At 35.8% G+C, this 22,533-nt stretch overlaps 1 protein-coding gene across 6 annotated transcripts in view; it reads right to left on the bottom strand.

The window, feature by feature from the left end:
* Positions 1-22,533, bottom strand: part of PPWD1 (peptidylprolyl isomerase domain and WD repeat containing 1) — a 43,559-nt gene that overhangs the window by 20,663 nt on the left and 363 nt on the right. For 3 of the 6 annotated variants that reach the window (XM_047853909.1, XM_047853899.1, XM_047853919.1), the window contains exons 2-11: positions 17,732-17,834; positions 16,928-17,028; positions 16,668-16,788; positions 14,425-14,872; positions 10,492-10,682; positions 9,453-9,642; positions 6,553-6,734; positions 4,650-4,731; positions 3,088-3,270; positions 1,885-2,034 (exon numbers count right to left, since the gene is read on the bottom strand). In XM_047853909.1, the coding sequence (XP_047709865.1) occupies positions 1,891-2,034; positions 3,088-3,270; positions 4,650-4,731; positions 6,553-6,734; positions 9,453-9,642; positions 10,492-10,682; positions 14,425-14,872; positions 16,668-16,788; positions 16,928-17,028; positions 17,732-17,834 (1,745 nt within the window). In that variant the 3' untranslated portion in view covers positions 1,885-1,890. Of the gene's footprint in view, positions 1-1,729; positions 2,035-3,087; positions 3,271-4,649; positions 4,732-6,552; positions 6,735-9,452; positions 9,643-10,491; positions 10,683-14,424; positions 14,873-16,667; positions 16,789-16,927; positions 17,029-17,731; positions 17,835-22,533 lie in introns of those variants that run through there. The other 3 variants (XM_047853891.1, XM_047853927.1, XM_047853935.1) reach the window with 2 other exon arrangements.

The following is a 22,533-nucleotide window of genomic DNA, read 5'->3' as shown; positions in this document are numbered from 1 at the left end:
GTGGCTCAGTCAGTTAGGCATCCAAATGTTGATTTCGGTTCAAGTCATGATCTCATGGTTTGTGGGATGGAGCCCTGCATCAGGCTCTGTGCTAACAGTGAAGAACCTGCCTGGGATTCTCTCTCCCACGGTCATTGCCCCTCCCCTGCTTGTGCTTTCTCTCTCTCTCAAAATAAATAAACTTAAAAAAAAGAAAAGAAAAAAAAGAATGTGAATTCCCTAAATATGTCTGTTGAGGTGTTCCTCTTTAACTTTTTGAAGAGTCTCTCTGGAAACTAGAGGCAGTGTTTCTTTTTTTATTTTTTAAATTTATTTATTGATTTTTATTTTATTTATTTTTTTAGAGAGAGAGAAAGAGCACAAGCAGGAGAGGGGCAGACACAGGATCTGAAGCAGGCCTCAGGCTCTGAGCTGTCAGCACAGAGCCTGTTAGAGGGCTCAAACTCCAGCAAGACCATGACCAGAGCAGAAGTCAGATGCTTAATTGACTGAACCACACAGGGGCCCCTAGAAGCAGTGGTTCTTAACAGCTCTGAAGTCTGGGGATGACTGGGTGGTTCAGTTGGTTAAGCATCTGACTTTGGCTTAGGTCATGATCTTGCAGTTCAGGTGTCTGAGCCCTGCGTTGAGCTCTGTGCTGTAAGCTCAGAGCCTGGAGACTGCTTCAGAATTTGACTCCCTCTCGGGGGCGCCTGGGTGGCGCAGTCGGTTAAGCATCCGACTTCAGCCAGGTCACGATCTCACGGTCCCTGAGTTCGAGCCCCACGTCAGGCTCTGGGCTGATGGCTCAGAGCCTGGAGCCTGTTTCCGATTCTGTGTCTCCCTCTCTCTCTGCCCCTCCCCCGTTCATGCTCTGTCTCTCTCTGTCCCAAAAATAAATAAACGTTGAAAAAAAAAAAATTTAAAAAAAAAAAGGAATTTGACTCCCTCTCTCTCTGTGCCCCTCCCCCACTCATGCTCTGTCTCTCTCTCAAAAAATAAATGTAAAAAAAAAAAAACGAAAAAAAAAAGTTATGAAGTCAGGAGGGTAAGGGAAGAAAAAATGAAATCAATAGAAGTCTTTGAACTTACACTGTTTTATTGCTCAAATTTCTACTAAATGCTCCATTATTAGCTGTTGAAAGTTTTACTTAATATATACTTTCTTGATGGAGTATTTAGTAATGTAAAAAAAGATACTATTAACTTCAGGACAGAAAATTGGGATCTAGCTACATTAGGAAAATAATATGTAAATAATAAATGAACCTGCATATAAAACCAAGGACTAAGTATTCATTTATTCAGATTCTTAAATTTAAATACTAGCTATAATACTCATTTAAATGTGACTTAACATTGCAACTAGAGGATAAGTTATTTCTAAATCTTTAATAAACTACTTCTTATTTATTTACTGAAGTTTTACTTACCCCTGCTTACTATTTTTAACAATGATTAAAAGGCAAAACTATTTGGCATGAAACACAAACCTAAGAAAAGAAAGGAAGTGGTATATTACTATCAGATTCTGATACCCTTTCTTAGTGGATCTAAAGAAACATGAAGGCAGATTATGTGGCATATATTAATATATTAATATAGTAATATATATTAATGCATACAACTCTAATATGGTTTTTGAGTCTCATGAGAAATTACATAGGAGTGCGATTTGCCCAAATTTAGTCCAATTTCAGTTTATCGCCTCCTAGGATAAGAAATATTGTGAGAAAAATGAAAGGCAGGGTTTTAAAAAAGGTCCTTTAATGAAAAATATAAAAACATAATATTGCATCCTTGAAACATGATTTGGATATTTAGCAAGTTCTAAGAGCTTCCTGTGTAAAATAACCCTGTGTTTAATATACATGTATTTCTATTTACACATACAATGAAACAAACCTTATTTTACTTGACAGTAATATTTATGATGCTGACATCCTCATAGGGCTTATCTGTTTTGGGATTGACTTTGACATTGGAGATCCTCTGTACAACTTCCATTCCTTTAGTCACTCGTCCAAACACTGTGTGCTTATTATCAAGCCAAGGCTGCATTGAAGGAGAAACGGAAAATCTTGGTAAACCCAGATTTCTTAAATTATACCCTCTGGGTAAGAAAATTACAGAGAATTTAAACTTATGCTTCATTTTTAATTTAATAAAAATATATACGGTTAATTTCATCTAGCAGCAGCTTTTAAGAGTGATTTCCATGTTTATCTGAAAAAATGTAACAGCATAATATAATGTTTAATTAGCTGCATCTTTCAGACCAAACGGACCTGAAAGATGTTTGCTAAAGGTAAGTTTCTTTGCATGGCTTAAAGAATACTGGCTAAGGCTTTAAAAGTTCTCTGTAGGAATCAGACCTGCAAAATAGGCAGGAATTGTTTGGAATTGTTCAAGTAGCATGTGCTTTTGTAGTAGAGAGATGGGAACTCAAATGTTTGCTCTGCTACTTACTTGACCTTTGGCAAGTTGATCATGTCGCACTGTTTGTATAGTCATCTGTTTTTTAAAACTGGGTATAGTGATACTAGAAGTATTGTGAATATTACTTTGTGCCTGATGGGTAGTAGTTATATTTTTCTTCATTATGTGGTGCTTAATTCCAAAAAATAAAGTATAATAATTTTTATAATTTTGTGTAACTGCACAGCAATAGAGCTCAATATTCTTATACTGTATGTCATCAGATCTACAATGTTGCAATATAAGTTGCATTCTGATATCAGAGATGTTAAAATATAGAAAAAATGTCTTAAAAAATTTGAGAATTAATATACTCTAATCCCCCCCCCCATTCTAAAGGAAACAGGCCCAGAAGTGAAATAATTTGTTTTCTATTGTACAATTAGTAGTGGCAAGGTGACTTAAACTCCAGAGTCCTGAGTTATGCAAGTATTGTTTTACAAAGCAAAATCTGATTTGTTAGGTAATTTTACATTTTCTCATCTGAACTGTTCAATTTTTTATATGCTGGCAGAAATAAATAATAGTAGAGAATAATGCAGCTCTCTTTTACTGAATTCATTCTTAGATCATAACCTATGACAACTTACAGTTTATATGACAGCTTATAGACAATGCTGTTCTACTTACCGTTGGCACTACTGTTATAAAAAACTGGGATCCATTAGTATTTGATCCAGCATTGGCCATGCTGAGTGTATATGGTCTGTCATGTCGTAATGTTGAATGAAACTCATCTTCAAATTCTCCTCCCCATATGCTTTCTCCTCCCATACCAGTACCTGTTGGATCTCCTGTTTGAATCATGAAGCCCTTAAGAGGAAGTATACAAAAAACATATTACACTGTACTTGTCTATATGTACGTTTTGGAATTTAAGTGTGTTTTATGTTCAGTAAAATCTTTTTTTTTTTTTTTTTTTTTTAAGTTTGAGAGAGAATGCACCAGTGGGGGAGGGGCAGAGAGAGAGGGACATCCCAAACAGGCTCCACACCGTCAGCAGCACAGAGCCTGATGTGGGGCTCCAGTCCATGAAGTGTGAACTCATGACCTGAGCCAAAATCAAGAGTTGGATGTTTTAAACTGACTGAGCCATGCAGGCACCCCTTTTCTTAATAGTCACTCTATCAAGTGATTTTATTAAAACCTTAGTAAGTTATACTTTAGATGATGTATTTCCACTGCTTAAACACAACCTTATTTCAGTTACTGAAGCAAAACTGCAAAGGTCTCCTCATGAATAGTCATGTACTATCTTTCTCAATAATGCAATTAAAACCAATTAATATTGTAAATAAGTTTTAGATCTATAGAGTGTATAAGGTTTTATATAATTGCCCCACTCTTCTCTCTTCCCTTTCCCTAAAATTCTGGATTGCCTGGTGAGTCATTTTTCTAATTCTTTCAGAACCCCCCAAATCTGATTATTCCTCCTGTCATTTCTCCTGCCATTTCTGAACCTATCAGTAACTAAGAACTACACTATTGCCCCATCCATTTTATGGAACAATGCTCAACAAAATCCTGGGATAAGTTCTTTCTGCTCTTCAGGTATTAATGGTGGTTCTCAAAGATTAAGTAGCATGACGTCTTTTCTATTATTTAAAATCTTATTTTCTAGATCTAGACCTTATTTAGTCACTAGGTATGAGTAACCTTAACTATTGGTTTTATCTCAGCATGCCCTTTACTCTGTATCTGACCCTTGGGTTTAGCTGCTGACAAAATACTGGTGCAGTGTTTCTAAAAAGGTAACATGTTACTGTTCCTGCATTTATTCCAGATCTGATATTCATGACTATCCATTCTTTTTTGGCTTAGAAAGTCCCATTTTTCCTATTCCTTTTTAATAAACTGATAATTATGAGACAGGAAGATTCCTTATGTTTAAACCTCTGGTTATGGGGCGCCTGGGTGGCTCAGTCGGTTAAGCATCCGACTTCAGCCCGGGTCACAATCTCGCGGTCCGTGAGTTCGAGCCCCGCGTCGGGCTCTGGGCTGATGGCTCAGAGCCTGGAGCCTGCTTCTGATTTTGTGTCTCCCTCTCTCTCTGCCCCTCCCCCGTTCATGCTCTGTCTCTCTCTGTCTCAAAAATAAATAAACGTTAAAAAAAAAAAAATTAAAAAAAAAATAAACCTCTGGTTATGCAAAACACACTATTCCTGAAGTCATATAAATTTTGTATAACTTACCTTAATTATACGGTGAAATGTATGCCCATTATAATAGCCGTTTCTGCTATGAACACAGAAGTTTTCCACTGTCTTAGGGCACCTAGTAAGATATGTTAAAAATATGAAATCCATTTAGAGCATCTTAATATAGTTTTCTTTGCAGTTCTGCTTTCTACTGATACCTGCAATACCTTCTGAATGTTTCAGGACAGTCTTTTTCCATAACCTCTTCTCATCTCAGGACAGAAGAGATGAAAGATCACATAAGCCACAGTATATTGTTTAATATATTATCTTTAGATAAAGAATGCTTATTATATTTGAGTTTGACAGTATTTAAATTTCAAAGTCATTTAGCAGTTAAAAAAATACAGCTACAGCACCATAAGATACGTATATTCACTGCATATAGTAGGTTCAGTTCCTGGGAAAGATAATTTTCTTATAAAAACAATGTTATGGTACACTGACACACTTCCTAACCAAGGACCTGCTCTCTCTCAAATGCTATCTCCTAAATCTAATCAACTTTAAATGACAATCACACACTCAAAAGTATGAAGCTTTCTAAATGTTAACTAATCTCATGTGATGATTTAATCTCATATTACAGCATTTAAAACATTTAAAACACTCATATACAAAATAAAGAAGTACTTTTCAGTAAAAGGGGTTGTAAAAGATGTCACTCTGTTTTTTGTTTTCATTTTTTTGGAGACAGAAGTGGAGAGGGGCAGAGGGAGAGAGAATTCCAAGCAGGCTCCACATTCAGCAAGGAGCCTGATGTGGGGCTCACCCCCATGACCCTGGGATCATGACCTGAGCCAAAATTAACAGTTGGATGCTCAACTGACTGAGTCACCCAGATGCCCCAAAGATGTCACTCTTTGGATCAAGAATAGCCAAAGATATCCTATTGGATTTGGCATTGCATGTTCATCTTGCAAACTTTTAAACTGTCCAGAATTCCTTTCTGCTTTTTTCAGTACATTTTTTGTTGGATTGATCGATTGATCGATCAATTATGTATGTATGTATGTATGTATGTATGTATGTATGTATTTATATTAGAGCACAAGCAGGGGAGAGGGGTAGAGGAAGAGACAGAGAATCTTAGGCAGTGCAGAGCCCAACATGGGGCTCAATCCCATGATTCTGGGATCATGACCTGAGCGGGGATCATGACCTGATTGAAAATCGAGTTGAATACTCAATTGAATGAGCCACTCAGATGCCCCTTGTTGGAATTTTTAAAACCTATAGAAAGAACTAAAGAAGTAGTAGTGGAGGTCTAAGAAATGTAAGGAGGAAAAGGAATTATCCTCCCCTTAAGGATTTGCTTTGAGGGTAAAGCCAGTTATAACAAATGAGCCACAAAATATAGTTGGGATGCACAGTTGATGTTAATATCCATTTATAAACCACTTTATAGTTTACATTCAGCACTTTTATAGCCATTTATTTTGTATGCATAATCATAAACCTGTGAAGTATGTGTGTGTGTGTGTATATATATATATATATATATATATATATAATATCCCCATTTTCTAGAGGAACAGTTATCAGAAAGCAAAAGACAGACATTCTTATCAAACCCTTCAGTTCTTTAAAATTCCTCAAGTTGAGGGGCGCCTGGGTGGCTCAGTCGGTTAAGTGGCCGACTTTGGCTCAGATCATGATCTCACGGTTCATGGGTTCGAGCCCCACCTACTTCAAATTCTGTGTCTCCCTCTCTCTTTCTGTCTTTCTCCCGCTCATGGTCTGTCTCTGTCTCTCAAAAAATGAATAAAAACATTTAAAAATTTTTTTAAATAAATAGAAAAATTCCTCAAGTTGAAATAGCAATTTTAAGTTGCACAGTTTCTTCCAATAAACACATTTACATTGATGTTCATTTCAGACAAAAGACAGTACATACTCAACAGGAAAAAGTTTGATATGAATGTCTCCCATGCTTGTGTGGATAATGGCACTATCTGAAACACGTTTAGGTCCTTCAGCTTGAGTAGCTGCCATGACTTCTTCTTTAGAAGGTTTCTCATTAAAAACATCTCTGTCAGAATCTGCACTTTTTGTATCTTCTGGTTCTCGTTTGGTAAACTCAGAGAAAAATTAAACAGAGTGAATGAATTAAATTTTTCATCTGGTTAAAATGTTATCAACAGTAAAATTTCATTTCTATCTATGGTATTTGAGCAAAGTAAGAATTCACATCAGAATAAGTCCTTACTGCAGCAATCACTTCCTATCACAGGATGTGTAATACAGTTAAATTATTTTTACACTTGCCTAACATGACAACAATCCATACAGTGAAGGTGTATGGTTTCAAATGGGATTTAATTTCTTTTTGGATGCACACTGAACAAGATGCACTTTTATTTGAGGTAGTTTTCTACCTCTGCCCGCTAGTATGTTCTAACCTGTCAACCAGTGCTTACTTTTCACTATTTAGATTGCCTGGGTTTGAATTCCATTCTGCTACTTACTAGTTACATGATTTTGGCAAAATAAATTCATTTCTTCCATTTCCTCATTCATAAATGGGGATAACTACCTCAAAATTGTACCTATTGTGAAGATTCAATGAAGGGATATAAAATGCTTGGAGAATAGTGCCTAATATGTAAAAGGTACTATATACATATTAATAATTGTTGTTATAATGAACAGAACCTGGTGCTAGGCAGGTTGAGGATTCAAAGATGAATCAGTAATGCATCTTGGCTAGTTTTTTTTTTTTTTTTTTTCCTGCAAAGCCCCCATCTGTTCTATCTAAACCCTGAAGCTTGGAAGAAAGAATGTAAATTTTGAGTGAAGTTACAGAAATTTCAGGATACCTCAGGGAATAGGGAAAATTGAGAGAAATCTTTCAGTTGTTAAAACTTTGGACTCCTCTGAGCCTTTTTTTTTTTTTTAATTTGACTTTCAGGAAGTAGAAATCTTTTCTCCAGAGGAAGCTCTACCTGATTATCAACTGAGTTCCAGGAAAGTAAAGCCAGTGCCCAGGCCCTGTCTTGCCTAATGTCATTCCGGATCTACTTGGATAAATTCCAAATAAAGAAACAACCAAGCTAGGATGTTGTTGACTTATCATCTTATTCTCCATTTTTCAAAGGAATGACATTATCAGTTGTATGATTGATTTACATGAATTTTTAAATAGGTATTTTAATTTAGCTCACATATTGAACTACCAAAGTTCATATTTTGTCATATTTTGATATTGATTTGAAAAGAGATAAAAAATTTACATATATGTATGTACCATTTTACTTTTGCTTACGGATATGTATGTCTAATAAAATGAAAGATAATTTTATGAACATGTTAGCTGTATAAAGATGAATAGTAACTTTTTTTCTTCAATGTTAACAACACATGTGATTTAATCAACATAAAAGTAAACTTTAGGGGAAGAGAATAATTTATTAGTTTTTTGATAAAGAGGATAGAAAATTAGTATGTTTTTAGTGTATATCAAGAGTTAGCTTTTACCTTCAAAACAGTTAAATTACAGGTAAAAACAAGAAAAACTATTTCCCTTTAACCAATATTATTTTTTGTAGCAATGACTTTGAAAGTTCTAAATAAAATTTTCATCTTAAAAGAATGTATCCATTTTTTGGTTAAAAGCTTGTTTGGGATGAACTGCTATTTCCTACATTAATCAAATGCTGGCAACCTGAATAGCATCACAGCTACTTACAAGATATCAGATGAAAAGAATCAGTATACTAGAATGAGCCACACACTTTAACAAACTTGTGAATAGTGAAGAAAATATAATGCCCTGTATTTGAGGATTTTATATTACCTTAAGGAGGAGATGACTATCACAGATATTTAAAAAAAAAAAAAAAAGAGAGAGAAAGTAAACTATTCCAAAAACTGTGACATATAGAGCACAACCAGGCAGATGTAACTCAGACTTGATGTCAAGAGAAGGTTTCCAAGTAGGAACTGATATAAGTAGGAACTGGGGACAGGTATGTGATTGGCAGAAGGAACAGCCTGTGTAAACGCCTTGAGGTAAAAAAACAACACTCAGCTATTGCAAACAGGATCAAGTTCAGTCAGAGTAGCAAATGAACTAAAAATGAAGAAAGATAGGTAGAAGAGCCAACTAATATAGATAGTTGAGGAGCCATTAAAGGATTTTAGGCAAATAACCAAATTTGGGACTCAGTCTCTGACTGCAGTGTGAAGGACAGAATGGTAGGGCAGAGGTCTCTACACTTTAGATTTTTCTGCTTGGTTCAACAGTTAGGACACGGCTACTCCTAGATAGTTTAGACAGTTTGATTCTGAGCCCAGTCTTAGTTAACATGTAAAGTACTTGTAGTTCTCTAGGGAAAAAAAAAAATTGTCAGGAATATAAACTTTTAAGGTAGCACCATTACAAGAGAGTTACAAGGTAAAAAAAGAAATGTGCTTAGAGAAGCAAGTGTGCAAGTTCAGGGAAGATAAATTAAGAACAAAAGATGAAAAATAATCTTTTTTAGAACTTTTAAAACCCCATAGCAAAAGCAATTTTGGATGCAATTATTACCATAACCACTTACTTCCTTACATCTTAGACAACATAAATAGTTGTAGAAGCCAGGTCGAAGATTTTTCAGAACAGGAGGGAAATCAGTACAAAATCGAGTCCTAGTTAAAAATTATGCAATATTAATGTTTTAAGATGGTATTCTGGTTGTTTAGAAAGCATGCTATTATTGCCAACATTCTCTTCAGTTGAAAGCACGACCTAAGAAAATAAATCTCCAACCAAATTGGAAGAATTAAGGCCTATTTCCTAGTATTTCCGCATACCATGTAAAATCTATTCTTCTTAAAAGATGTACAAACTATTGTTGGGTCAGCTTGAATATTTTGAAGAACAGGATTTTCAGAAGCTTTCATTTCTATAGTAGTTGCAGCACGATGTTTTTTGGCTATTCCCTGGAACAGAGCCAACTGCATCACTCTAATATTTTCCTGCTTGCCTAAGATGCGCACACACCTGGAAAATACAACAATGTTTTATACAGTAAAATACCAGAATTAATTCCAATTATAAAAATTTTATAGATAAAATCTAGAAATCAACTATCCTTTACCTTTGTATAAAATAATTACTAAAAGTTTTTTAAAAAGTGTTTCTCTACCCCCTTCCCCAGAAAGTTATTTTAAACTGGATGGAATTTTCTGGTTAAAAAAAAAACAAAACACAATCATTCATGCATAATTTTAACCTATCCCTATTATCTTAATCTTTTTGCAAGACTTCAAAGATTCTCTACTGTGAAGAACTACAATATAAATTTGTTTCTATGTGAGAATGTACAGACCTACATTTTTTTCTCTTTAAAATATACTTTTAAGTTCTTTTCATTTACATTCAGTGTTAGTATCTGATTGTAGCTATTTTGTACTAAAACCAAATGGACTGTTTGCACAAAAGGCTTATTGTGGTTTCATGCATTTTAACTTCTGATTTTATGTCTAGCAGGATGTAATGCTGAATTCTGTGGTTAAAATATTTGGCAACATTTAATATGAACCAGGCTAATTTAAATCAATAAGCAAAAGAGAGATTGAAACTTGTTAAAAAAAAAAACAAAAAAACAACCTTGAAACTATGCATATCTTTTTTTCCATTTCTTTTACAAACATGAGTGGAAACTTTTTACATAAGATTATAAACAACCAAAAGACCACAAAAAATCCAGTCAAAACATTTGGTTAAGTTTAGACATTTGGGACCATTCCACTTGTCTTGGAACAAACAAAACTCCCTTTGTTTCCCTGAAAGAGGAAATGGTCCCCCATAAATGAATGCACTTTTAAAAAACATCTTATTAAAGCTTACCGGTTTGTTTCTACATTTATAACTTTAATGCCTAGCATTGTTCCATATAGCACGAAGTGTCCAGTTTCATCAAAGACTATGTTAATTAATCTTACTGCATCCACCTTCTCCAACTCACGTTCAACAGCCATTCGTCGGCCAAATTCCATGTCGGGTAGCTGTTGCCTCATCTGCTGCAGTTCAGTAAACATCTAGGGAGTAAACAAAAAAGCTATGTGATAAAGGGAATGAGAATTTAAATAGAAGCACAGTACACATTAAGAGCCACTGAAAATTTGTGTACTTATAGGTTACCTTAAAGAGGATTCTAAATTCCATAAGCAGGAAATAAAAAGACATTAGTAAGTTCAATCGTAAAATAATAGTATTTACACTAACTGCTTCTTCTTAATAAAAAAAAAAAAAGTTAATATAACTACTGTCTTCTGTACAGAAAAAAGGTATCTGCTGCCTTTTATAAGCCACTTACTAGGGACACCTGGGTGGCTCAGTTGGGTAAGCATCCGACCCTTGATTTCAGCTCAGGTTATGATTTCATAGTTAGGAGATTGAGCTCCACATCTGGCTCCATGTAGGGCTCCATGCTGGGTGTGGAGCCTTCTTAAGATATTCTCTCTCTCTCTCTCTCTCTCTCTCTCTCTCTCTCTCTCTCTCTCTCCCCCCCCGCCCCTCCCCTACTGTGCTCTCTCATAAATAAATAAATAAATAAATAAATAAATAAATAAATAAATGCCACAAACTAGTACTTTCCAATAGGAAGATAATGCAAACCAAGCATGTAATTTTAAATTACCTAGTAGCTACTTAAAGTAAAAGAAACAGGTGAAATTAGTCTCAATAAGGTTTTATGCCCCATATATCCAAAATATAATCATTTAAACTTTACTCAATACTTAAAAATTGAGATAGAAGCACCTGGCTGGCTCAGTCTGTGGAACATGTGTCTCTTGATCTCAGGGTTGTAGGTTTGAGCCCCATGATGGGTACAGAGGTTATTTAAAATAAAATCTTAAAAAAATTTTTGAGATAAATTATATTCTATTTTTTTTTATATTAAGTATTTGAAATCCTGTATTTTATACTTTCATCCTGTCTCAATTTGGACTAGCCACATTTCAAGCACTCAATAGCAACATGTGGCGAGTGGCTACTACACTGGACACTGTAACTACAGAGTGTAAGGTCCCTGTAAAAGGATCATGGACCTGACATGATATAACACTCAATTTTTATTGAATGAACTCTTATTATTTCACTAATTTATAACAATTTCATGATATTTTAGAAAGTGTTTCAAGTTATTTTTATAGAGAGCCCAACACAGATTATCATTAGGTAAATGTCATTTACGGTAGATGAATATTTTTATAAATGCTCTGTAACTTATTTGGTTTTCTTTTCTTCAGATATTTAACACAATTTTCAGATAAGGTCACATCTTAATTACTATGTATTATCACACTATAAGCTTCTCCCCCATTAAGATCTTTCAGGTTTCCAGACATTTAGGGCATCAAACAGCAGAATTCAACAGCAGGTCTCCACTGGAGATAAAAAGAAGCCAAGCTTATGTCCAGTCTACTTATTTTCATGCTTGTGTTAACTGGAAATCCCATTTTTCTAGATATGGAAAGAACAACAATGTACACAACTCCATAAAAACAAAAGGAGGTATATGCGTTAGGGAACAACATGAAGCAAGGGTCTTACAGGACAGAAAAAAAGCCTGTTGGTCATTAGGTTTTCTTATCTCCAGTCTCTGAGACTACTTGTTTATTCATATGCTAGAAATAGCCTAGCATTTTTATAGAGAGGGACCCCTGATTATTTTACTAGATTAGATTCATTTTCATGACTTAAAGTTTGTAGACAGTTGTCTGCCTGCGTGTAAGTATTTCATAAATGTTAATCCAACCTGATAAATACAGCAGTATCTTTTTATAGTATTCTAGCCTTAATAGCAGGGCCTCTGTGATACACAACTGTGTAACCATATGCATATCTCATTAACTGTGAGATTCCACTGATTTACTACCCACTATCCTTCTAATTAATTTACTTGGCATTTGTTTTAGTTGTTGTTGTTGTTATTGTTTGGACAATCTGTCATTTTGAATCTCACTTCTGTCATAAGTTTTACTACTGACCTCATCTTATTTCAGCCCTCTTCAACACTTGTTGAGGTCAATAATGAAGAAACAGAGTATTCGTGTTAAGAAATTAATATCCAGAGACTGTGTTCTTAAATATTTCTTTTGCTGAGGAATCTTCAAAGAGCTGCAAGTTGGTAAAGGCCTTTAAGTTATATTTAAGTTGAACTAATATCTAGTTACCAGCTGCCATTAATGAAGAAAACATCACAGTTTTCTCCTATTCTTCAAAGTAGAGTGGAAAGCTGTTCTCTTCCAAAAGGAAAATGAGTCAGGAGAATGATCTAACAACCAGATCTTCACATGTGTCTGGATTCATATTACTTCAGGTAGATAATCCACCCAACTTAAAGCCACTTGCCACCAAACAACAGTGTCACTAAGAAGAGTAACAGAATTTAAGACCTTAATGCAAGGAATCTAAACTGGTTACTACCAACAATGTAGAATTATTATACAATAAACAGTACTGCTATGAAGAAGGTTCAACCCACAGACTCTCAGAGGATTCAACATACCATTAGCAGTTAGAGAACACTTGAGGGAAACAGGTGATCAGACCCAATTTCCACAAAAAACTGTTAACTTTGCATGGATAGAAAGTCTTATTTTACAACTACATGCTTTAACAAATTCTTGTTAGCAGTAATTATGTGTCACGTATTGTTGTTAGTGCTGGAGATACAAACATGAGCCAAAACAGATAAGGGAGCATAGATCACATAGAGTTTAGTCTACAAGGGGTTGATATGTAGTAATCAAAAATAAGACCAAGCCAAATGGTCTAACAGAAAATAAACAAAGTGATATTGAGTCACATAAAAAAAAAGTTGTCCTAGGTTAGACAAATAGTGCATTCCCACAGGAAGCGACTCTTTAAATGAGATTTGAAGCTTAAGTTTAACAGGTAATGGAAAGAACTGAGGAGGGGTGACACCAGGCAGCAGGAGCAGCATAAGCAAAGGCCCTGTGGTGGAAGACATGTTCAAGAAACTGAAATAAGGCCTAAATGGCTAGTGTTAAGAGGCAGATAGAAAAGTGAGTGACAGTAGGCTAGAGTGGTAGGCAAAGGCCACAATAAGGCAGGCTGTGACTTCGGTCTTCATCCTAAGAACAATAAGAAGTCACTAAAAGGTTCAAAGAATGAAATGATCAAATATGCACTTAAAAAATTTGCTCCGGATGCAGTGTGGATAACTGATTAGGAGGAAGCCCGAATATAGGCAGTAGGCCATGAGACAGTCCAGGCAAAAGATCATGAGCTAGGGTAGTGACAGCTATGCTGAAAAGAAAGGGATAGATTTTAAGCATATTTAGAAACTAAAATTGACAGGATTCATGATGAATTAAATAGAGGGTAAGGAAAAAGAGTTAAAAAGTTAAGGATGGCGCAGGTTTGTGGCTTATGCAAGTAAATGGATATTGGTGCCATTCATGAAGACAGCAAAACAAAACAAAACAAAACAGATGGCACCATGTGTGTTCACAATAGTAAGATGGAGAAATCAATTTGGGAGTAGTCATATGAATAGGCAGGAGTGAACAGAGTAAAAGCCACACAAAAGAAGGATGATTGGCTCAGAAGATATCACATCATAAACCCTGGGAAAAGAGTTTTGAAGAACACTGCAAGAGAGCAGACAGATCAATAATACCTTCAATGTGCTAAGAGAAAATAACCATCAAAGTAAATATCTATATCCAGAAAAAATATCTTTTAGGAATTGCACAAAATAAAGACACTCAGAAAAGGAAATTCCCATTAAATTTATATTTCACTTACACTTAGTGATTCATCAAAGACTCTCATGAGTTTTCCAGTTAAAAATCTGAAAATTCTAACTTTTCTATCAGAACCAATAGTAGCTATTTTCTTCCCATCAGGTGAAAAACATATGCTGGTTGGATAAGCCTTGCACTTGGCAAACTCATACAAATCGGTGTCAGTTTTATATTCCCAGTTCACATTTTTGGGGAACTTATATTCATGAGGAGGCCCAGTCCAGTATTCAATCATTCCAGATTTATCAGAAGACACTATTGCTTTATAAACTGCATTCAGCCGTATCTGAGTAAGAGGTGATGTATGGAGCTTGTCAAAAATATGAAGCGGCTGGTTATCTCCTCGACCATCATAAATGAAAATTTTTCCTGTGCTCTTCTCAGAAGCAGCAACTGAAGATATGGCATCCCCTGGGCAATAGATCCACTCACATTGTCCAGGAAAATAGCTAAAATAGTGAGGGGAAAAAAGAACTTAATACAACAAGTAAGCATCCTTATCCACTCTCACCACCAAAACAATGTCCTGGCCAATGATTTAGTTAGTTTTGGATTCCTTGCTCTAAAGTAGCAGAAATAGAAACTGGGGAGGAACAACTAATTTTCCCTTTCTGACCTCATTAATCTAATGGTAATAACTTCTGAGGATTTATCAGACCACATAGAAAACTTCCTACAGCAGATCATTTACTTCTCTTGGATAGATAAGAAAACCTAATCAGACCAGGGCCCTAAAATATTCCAGGGCATTGCCTTTTGGATCTCTAGGTCTTAGTCTATTTTTAACTTATTTTTAAATAGGTTCATATCTAACAGTATACTTGATAAACTCATTCTTGAAATGTTTAAAATCAAAATATTTTAGTTATGACTATGATCAAAAGGAAAACATTTTGATATCACATTTTCATTATTAGTGACTTAATCTTACAACTATAAAGTTTGAACATGCTACCTGATAAAGTACAAAAGAACTGGGACAGATTTAACCTGGGACAGATTTAACCAAAATACCAAACTTACACACTCAAATGAGTGTTGTCTCCTTCTAAGCAGTCAGTTAAAGAAGTTACACAGTTATTCCAATGTTGGTGCTGATGCTCAAAACTTCTGGAACTCTTCTTTTAGAATTTCTACCAAAACTTAAATAATATCCCCAAAGGTGGCAGAGGTTCAACATTTATGAATAGATTTAATTTGTAAAAACAGTTAAAGTGTAGGTAAACAAAGCAGGGAATAAGACAAGATAACCAATATATATTTCTATTTGTAGTAAAAAATAAGTTCTGACCATAAGTAATGAGACTAATATCCTTTAGTGGCTCATCAACTGGTTTTGAAGGAAATTCCAAAAGAAGTACTGCTATGTAATGAGCTGTTGTTCTTGTCCCCCCACCATTCATATGTTGCAGTTACCCAAGGTGATTGATCTGGAGATAATTAGGAGGTAATTAAGGTTGAATGATGTCAGAAATGTGAGGCCCTAATCCCACAGAAGGGAAAGAGGAAGATACCATTCCTCCTTACATCCTGTCCCCAAAGAGAGCCCTCACCACAAATCAAACCCTACTGGAATCCTGGTCTTGCACTTTCCAGCCTCCGGAACTCTGAGAAAATAAATTTCCTTTGGTTAAGCCACTCAGCCTATGGTCTTTTGTAATGGCAGTCTGAACTAAGACAAGTCCTAAGACTACTTTTGACAATGCTAGATTTTCAAGGTGACATTCATTTAGACGTATATAAATTCAGTATGATATCTTAAGAAAGACATGCTTAAAACAAAGTATTCATCTCATTTCTGTAGTTCAACCACATGGTGTGGATATCAATATACTTTAAAGTTTAAAGTTACCAACGAATCACCTCAATTCCAAAATGTACATAAGCCTTATAAGACACAATACATATTACTGAAATAAGCAAAGCAAGGAAGTTAATTCTAAGTACCAGCAAATTAGACATGATGGATCCTCATTATTTTATTAAGTAATGTTAAATGGATATAATGAATCCTTGTGATGATGCTATTTAAAAATTTCTGCTGTGATTAACAACAACAACAATAAAAACAGCAGAAGCCTCCAAAGAGCATCATAACAAGGATTCCTATCTACTTTTCCTAAGCAAAATTCAAAAGCACAGCTGGCAATGGCAATACATTCTGTTTAGAAATATCTACAAAATGGTGACAGTTTAAAAATTATTTCACTAAGTTAAAAAGTATATACTTTAAAAAAGACTCACCCAAGCTTCAGCATATTGATCATGTCAAAGTTCACTACATCAAACACCTTCATTGCTTTATCATCACCCACAGAACAGAACAATGCTCCCTCAGAGCTAACTGCAATACTCTCAATAACTCCTATTTAAATAAATCAAAACATTCTAGTAAATACCAATGAAACAAATATGCATGATTCAAAGGAAAAAAAAAAACATTTTAAAAGAAACTTTAACCAATACAATTTAAGACTCACACACACACACAGTGAAATTCTTACCCAGGTGACTACGAAAATGTTTAACAAATTCAATTCCCTCTTCTATTTTTTTCCAGAACTTAACATGTCCATCATGACTGGCAGTAATAATAAAGTCTGTCCTGCATACATAAAATTGTAAAAGTTAATTTGTAAAGCAGATCTATGAGTTATTTAGTACCCCCAAAAGCAATCATTCACTGAGAATCTTTGGCGCTTTCAAAATACTTTTATTTTAATCTTTCTTTATAAAGACCACCATATGAGGGTAGATAGAAAATGGCAAATTTTGTAGTTCTTTCCTGGATATCATAATAGTTGATGTGGCACTAACTTTAACCCCAAGAGCTAGGATCAGAGTTGTGCTAGGACTTGACATTAAAAAAAAAGAAATTTCACCAGGAATTTCAGTAGACCTTACAGCCCTTTAATCGTAAAATCACCCTGTAGGCAGTCTTTTCACATGGAAAACGTACTCATCTTCAAAAGGTGATAAATAACCAATGTACATTTGTTTTGTATCGTATCCAAGGTGTCTTGTTAAGTATTAGAAAGATTTTGTACAGAATAGTCTCCCCTTTAAGGTGTATAAAAATAGAAACCATCTGAATACCTACAGTATTGATATTACCTTGAATGCATTCCTTGTAGGAAATTGGAAAGAATATGTAGGACTTCATTTAACTTAAATTATTATAGAATTGGTGGCATTAAATAGAAATCCATGGTATCCTAAAGATACTTTTACAAATCATCTTCAAAACTGAAGCATCTTTATAAAATAAATTTTTCAGAAAAAACCAAAAAAAGATGTGTGAGACTTACTTGGTGCATACCACATGGGTGATAACATCTCTATGCATGTAACTGCGCTCATACATAGATGCACTGGGGAGATTTTCAAGATAGACTCTTTCAAACTCTAGAACTGAGGGAAAAAAGGTAAAGAAAAATTTATTTTAAACTGCAACTATATACTATTTTGCATTTTCTGTAAGAGTTTTCTACATTCTATTTTCTGTTGGGCACCTGGGTGGCTCAGTCGTTAAGCATCTGACTTTGGCTCAGGTCATGATCTCACGGTTCATGAGTTCGAGTCCCATATTAGGTGAGCTCAAGCTCTGCTTCGAGGGAACAGAAGCCCTCTTCGGGTGAGCTTGAGCACTGCTTTGGGTGAGCTTATGCCCCACTTCAGGTGAACATGAACCCCACTTCGGGTTAACACGAGGCCCACTTTGGGTGAGTCCCACTTCTCTCTCTGTCTCCCTCTGCCCCTCCTTCTCTCCTTCTGCCTCTCCCTTGCTCTCAAAAAAAAAAAAATTCTATTTTCTATTTTCTTCTATATCTTATTACATTTCTCTCAATTCACACGTAATGAAAAAAAAATCCAGTCTGTTACGTATTTCATAGTAGTGAACAGCACTGTTATTATTTAGTCATGACAGGTCTCAGGTATTGTACAGATGCTTAACTGCCCTCAGAACTTAACTGAGCGATTCTGGCTTAATATTAAGGTTCCATTAAAAAAGAAAAACTTTGGGGTTCCTGGGTGGCTCAGTCGGTTAAGCGTCCAACTTCGTCTCAGGTCATGATCTCACGGATGGTGGGTTTGAGCTTCATGTTGGACTCTGAGCTGACAGCTCAGAGCCTGGAGCCTGCTTCAGGTTCTGTATCTTCCTTTCTCTCTCTGTCCCTCCCCCACTTGTGCTGTCCCTCTCTCTCAAAAACAAACAAACATTGAAAAAAAAAAACAAAACCAAAACCTTAAAAAGTTTCATGAAAGTATCACAAACATCTTTCTAACCATTAGTAAAGCCAATTATTAGTTCTAATTTAAATAATTAACAAGAGACCAGTGGCCACCTATGGGTGTTTATCTTTAAGACACTAAGCCTCTTTCAGGTCACTAGTAGTGGGGTTGAAGCAGATAAACATGATAAAATACTAAATAGATTTTTAGAGCTGAGAAAATCCTGGACTTCGCAACTTTTTCCAAGGGCAAAACATTTGAAAAAGTGTTAATCTGAGGAGATATTTTGTTACAAGAGCTATGAACCATATTACTAGCAAAAATTGACATTATATGTGTATCTAATAAAATAATCCAACAAAGGCCAAACATGCCTATAAAAAGTTGCTAGAGCGGAGCCTGGGTAGCTCAGTTGGCTAAGTGACCAACTCTTGATTTTAGCTCAGGTCATGATCTCACAGTTGTGGGATTGAGCTCCACATTCAGCTCCACAATGAGTGTGGAGCCTGCCTGGGATTCTCTCTCCCTCTGAAAGCACACATGATCTCTCTCAAAAAATAATTTCCAGGGCGCCTGGGTGGCTCAGTCGGTTGAGCGACTGACTTCGGCTCAGGTCATGATCTCACGGTTTGTGAGTTCGAGCCCCGCGTTGGGCTCTGTGCTGACAGCTCAGAGCCTGGAGCCTGCTTCGGATTCTGTGTCTCCGTCTCTCTCTGTCCCTCCCCTGCTCATGCTGTCTCAGAAATAAATAAACATAAAAAAAATTAAAAAAAAAATTTCCTACATTAAACATAGAGATGTTTCATAGTTTTTCATAACTATTGTATAGCAGAGTCAAACCTGTGCCCAATGAACTCCTTTCCCTTCATTTTTAATAACAGAACCACCATTTTTATATGTGCAAAATGACAGTCAGCTATAAGACGACCTTTCTCATCTTCTCCAGAGTTAGGTGTGACCATGTGCCAATGAAATAGAAGTGTAAGTGTTATGTGACAATCAAGAAGTCTCCTTCAAAAAGTATTCCATTATTCCCTTTCTCAGTCCTATACTTGGGAAATGGGGTAAGAGAACTGATTCTAATAACCACTCAGGACAAAGATGAGGGCCATACCTTAGTGATGTTAGGGCAGAAAACTGGAAAAAGCCTAGGTCCCTTTGAAGCCCCCATACCAATCCTAGACTGTTTACTTTGAGACTTCTTTTATGCAGCTAATATAATACTGATACACATTCCTTTTGCTGTTTGTTAGTTTACTTGAGCAGGTATTTACTGAAAACAAAATAGGTTATAAGGCACATGGACATAAAAAGTGGAACACATAGTTCCTACCTTTGAGAAACCATTTGGTTACTTAAAGGTAGTGTCATATAACAATTTATAATGTCTTTCTGAAAATGCATAGAAAAGTCTAGCGTCCAAAGAACATGTTAAAGAGGATAGCTCTTTTTCTAGAAAGCTAAACGCATGTCATACTCCCATCTTTTTATTAAAAAATTTTTTGCGGTGGCGCCTCAATGGCTCAGTCGGTTAAGCATCCTACTTCGGCTTGGGGCATGATCTCACTTGGGTCAGGATTTCGCAGTTTGTGAGCTCCATCCTCACGGTGGGCTCTCTGCTGACAGCTCAGAGCCTGCAGACTGCTTCAAATTCTGTCTTCCTCTCTCTCTGTCTCTCCCCCATTCACGATTGGTCTGTCTCTCTCTCTGCCTCAAAAATAGACATTAAAAAAAATTTTTTTTAATTAATAAATTTTATTATGCTCTAGTGACTGAGCCAGCCAGGTGCCTCAAACTCCTTTTTAGACAAAATCTTCAATGATTATTTTTCTAACATTTCATACATGTTTTTATTTTTTAATTTTTAAAAAAAATTTTTTTTAATGTTTATTTATTATTGAGAGATAGAGACAGGCAGAGCATGAGCATGGGAGAAGCAGAGAGAGGAGGAGACACAGAATTTGAATGAGGCTCCAGGCTCTGAGCTGTTAGCACAGAGCCTGATGCGGGGCTCGAACTCACAAACTGCAAGATCATTACCTGAACCGAAGTTGAACGCCCAACCGACCGAGCCATCCAGGTGCCCCTAACATTTCAGACATGTTTTTAAATTTCAGTTTTTTTCAGGGTGCCTGTGTGGCTCAGTCAGTTAAGCATCTGACTTTGGCTCAGGTCATGATCTCACAGTGAGTACATTCAAGCACATCAGGCTCTCTGCTGACAGCTCAGAGGCTGGAGCCTGCTTTGGATTCTGGGTCTCCATCTCTCTATGCCCCTCCCCCACTCTCTCAAAAATAAAGAAACATTAAAAAATTATAAATTTCAGTTTTTTTCTTCAAACTGAATACACTATTGACTGGCTTAAATACAATAAGCATCTACTTAATTATAAACATTTTCACACCTAATTATTGCTGTATCTGTCTCAATTGTATTAAGTTTGTAAGATTTTTGTCTCTTAATACTAATATCAGCACTTTGATATTTTTTATGTTTCCATAAAAAAGGAATAGAATATGCAAACATATTCTATTACAACTATAAGAGCATTAACTTTGTAATATTCATTCACTCAATAAATACTTATTGAACACTTGTTACGTGCAAAGCAGTGGAGCAAAGCAGTCATGGTCTTTGCTCTTATAAGCTTACAGTCTTAGCAGTGGTGACAAATATTAATCGATCACAGACTTAATACACAATTATAAAATGCAGCAAGTGCAATGAAGAAGTTGCTATGGAAACATTTAACAGAAAGACCTAACTGTAAAAAAGATAACACTTTATGGGTGTCAATGTACAATGTTCAAAAAAGTAGCTTCTTCAAAATTTGGATACATAAAATTTGAAAGCTACCTGTAAACTCAGGTGTTCAAAATTACCTCGGAGTTATGATCAATGTTCTTTAGAAACCCAGCCCACTGGAGAAACGACAGGCTTCCCAGAGGAGGCGATAGTTGGAGGTGAGTGCTCAAGTTGGACAACAGTTAGCCACCGGAAAAGGAGTGTGGGAAATTATTTCAGGTATACACCATACCCTGGCAGGCATCCAAAGAAGAAAAAGAGCATACCCCATTCTCAAGTGTTTTAATATGGCTAGAGTACAGCCTAAGGAAGACAGGGTTAGGAAACAGAAGCAATGGAAATGTGCTGGTGAGGTAAGGAGAGATCACATCATGAAGGAACTTGTATGCCATGATACGGAGTTTGGACTTTGTTTTTAAAATGAGAAATCACTGAAGAGTTTGAAGCAGAGAGAGTGATAAAGATTTGACCTTTCAGAAAAATCGTATTTTAATGGTTTACACCAAGGAAGACATTTTATAGAACAACTTTTGAAAATAAGAAAAACTTAACTTCCTTCCCTACCCTTTTTATTTAATAAAACTTGGTCACTATTCCACGAAAGTTGGAAAATACTTCAAGCCTTGGCATCTCCTGCGTGTGGCTTGAAAACCACAGACCGCGGGTTTTAGCCGAAAAATTTGTTATCCAGTAAACTTCTGTAACTTTCCTAGGTCAGAAACTCATTATTCGAAGAAGACAGGATTAAAATGATCTTTACCTACTCTTTACGATTCTAAATAGGCACCGCCATCTCGCCCTCGGTCCCCGCGTGCCCCAAGAGACTAAGTGCACTCCTGAAATAAAAGCTTTCAAGAGAACTGGACTCTTTGACGTTTAATAAACCGGAGACAGAAATTCCAACCTAATGCGCCCGCTATAGGGGTTAAATGAGAGGCGCTTAGCACATAATAGGTAGTAGTATAAGTTAGCTTTAGCATCTATTAGAACACGTTCCTATAACACATCTGTGACTAACATTGTTAGATAGTAGCAAAAAGACGCTGTATTCAGCCCAAATCATTATTTCGGG

The sequence above is a fragment of the Prionailurus viverrinus genome, chromosome A1 (genome assembly GCF_022837055.1).
Source record: "Prionailurus viverrinus isolate Anna chromosome A1, UM_Priviv_1.0, whole genome shotgun sequence".
In the NCBI taxonomy this organism is placed as follows: Eukaryota; Metazoa; Chordata; class Mammalia; order Carnivora; family Felidae; genus Prionailurus; species Prionailurus viverrinus.
The sequence above is the reverse complement of the archived record's forward strand: the minus strand, read 5'-3'. Positions and strand labels throughout refer to the sequence as shown.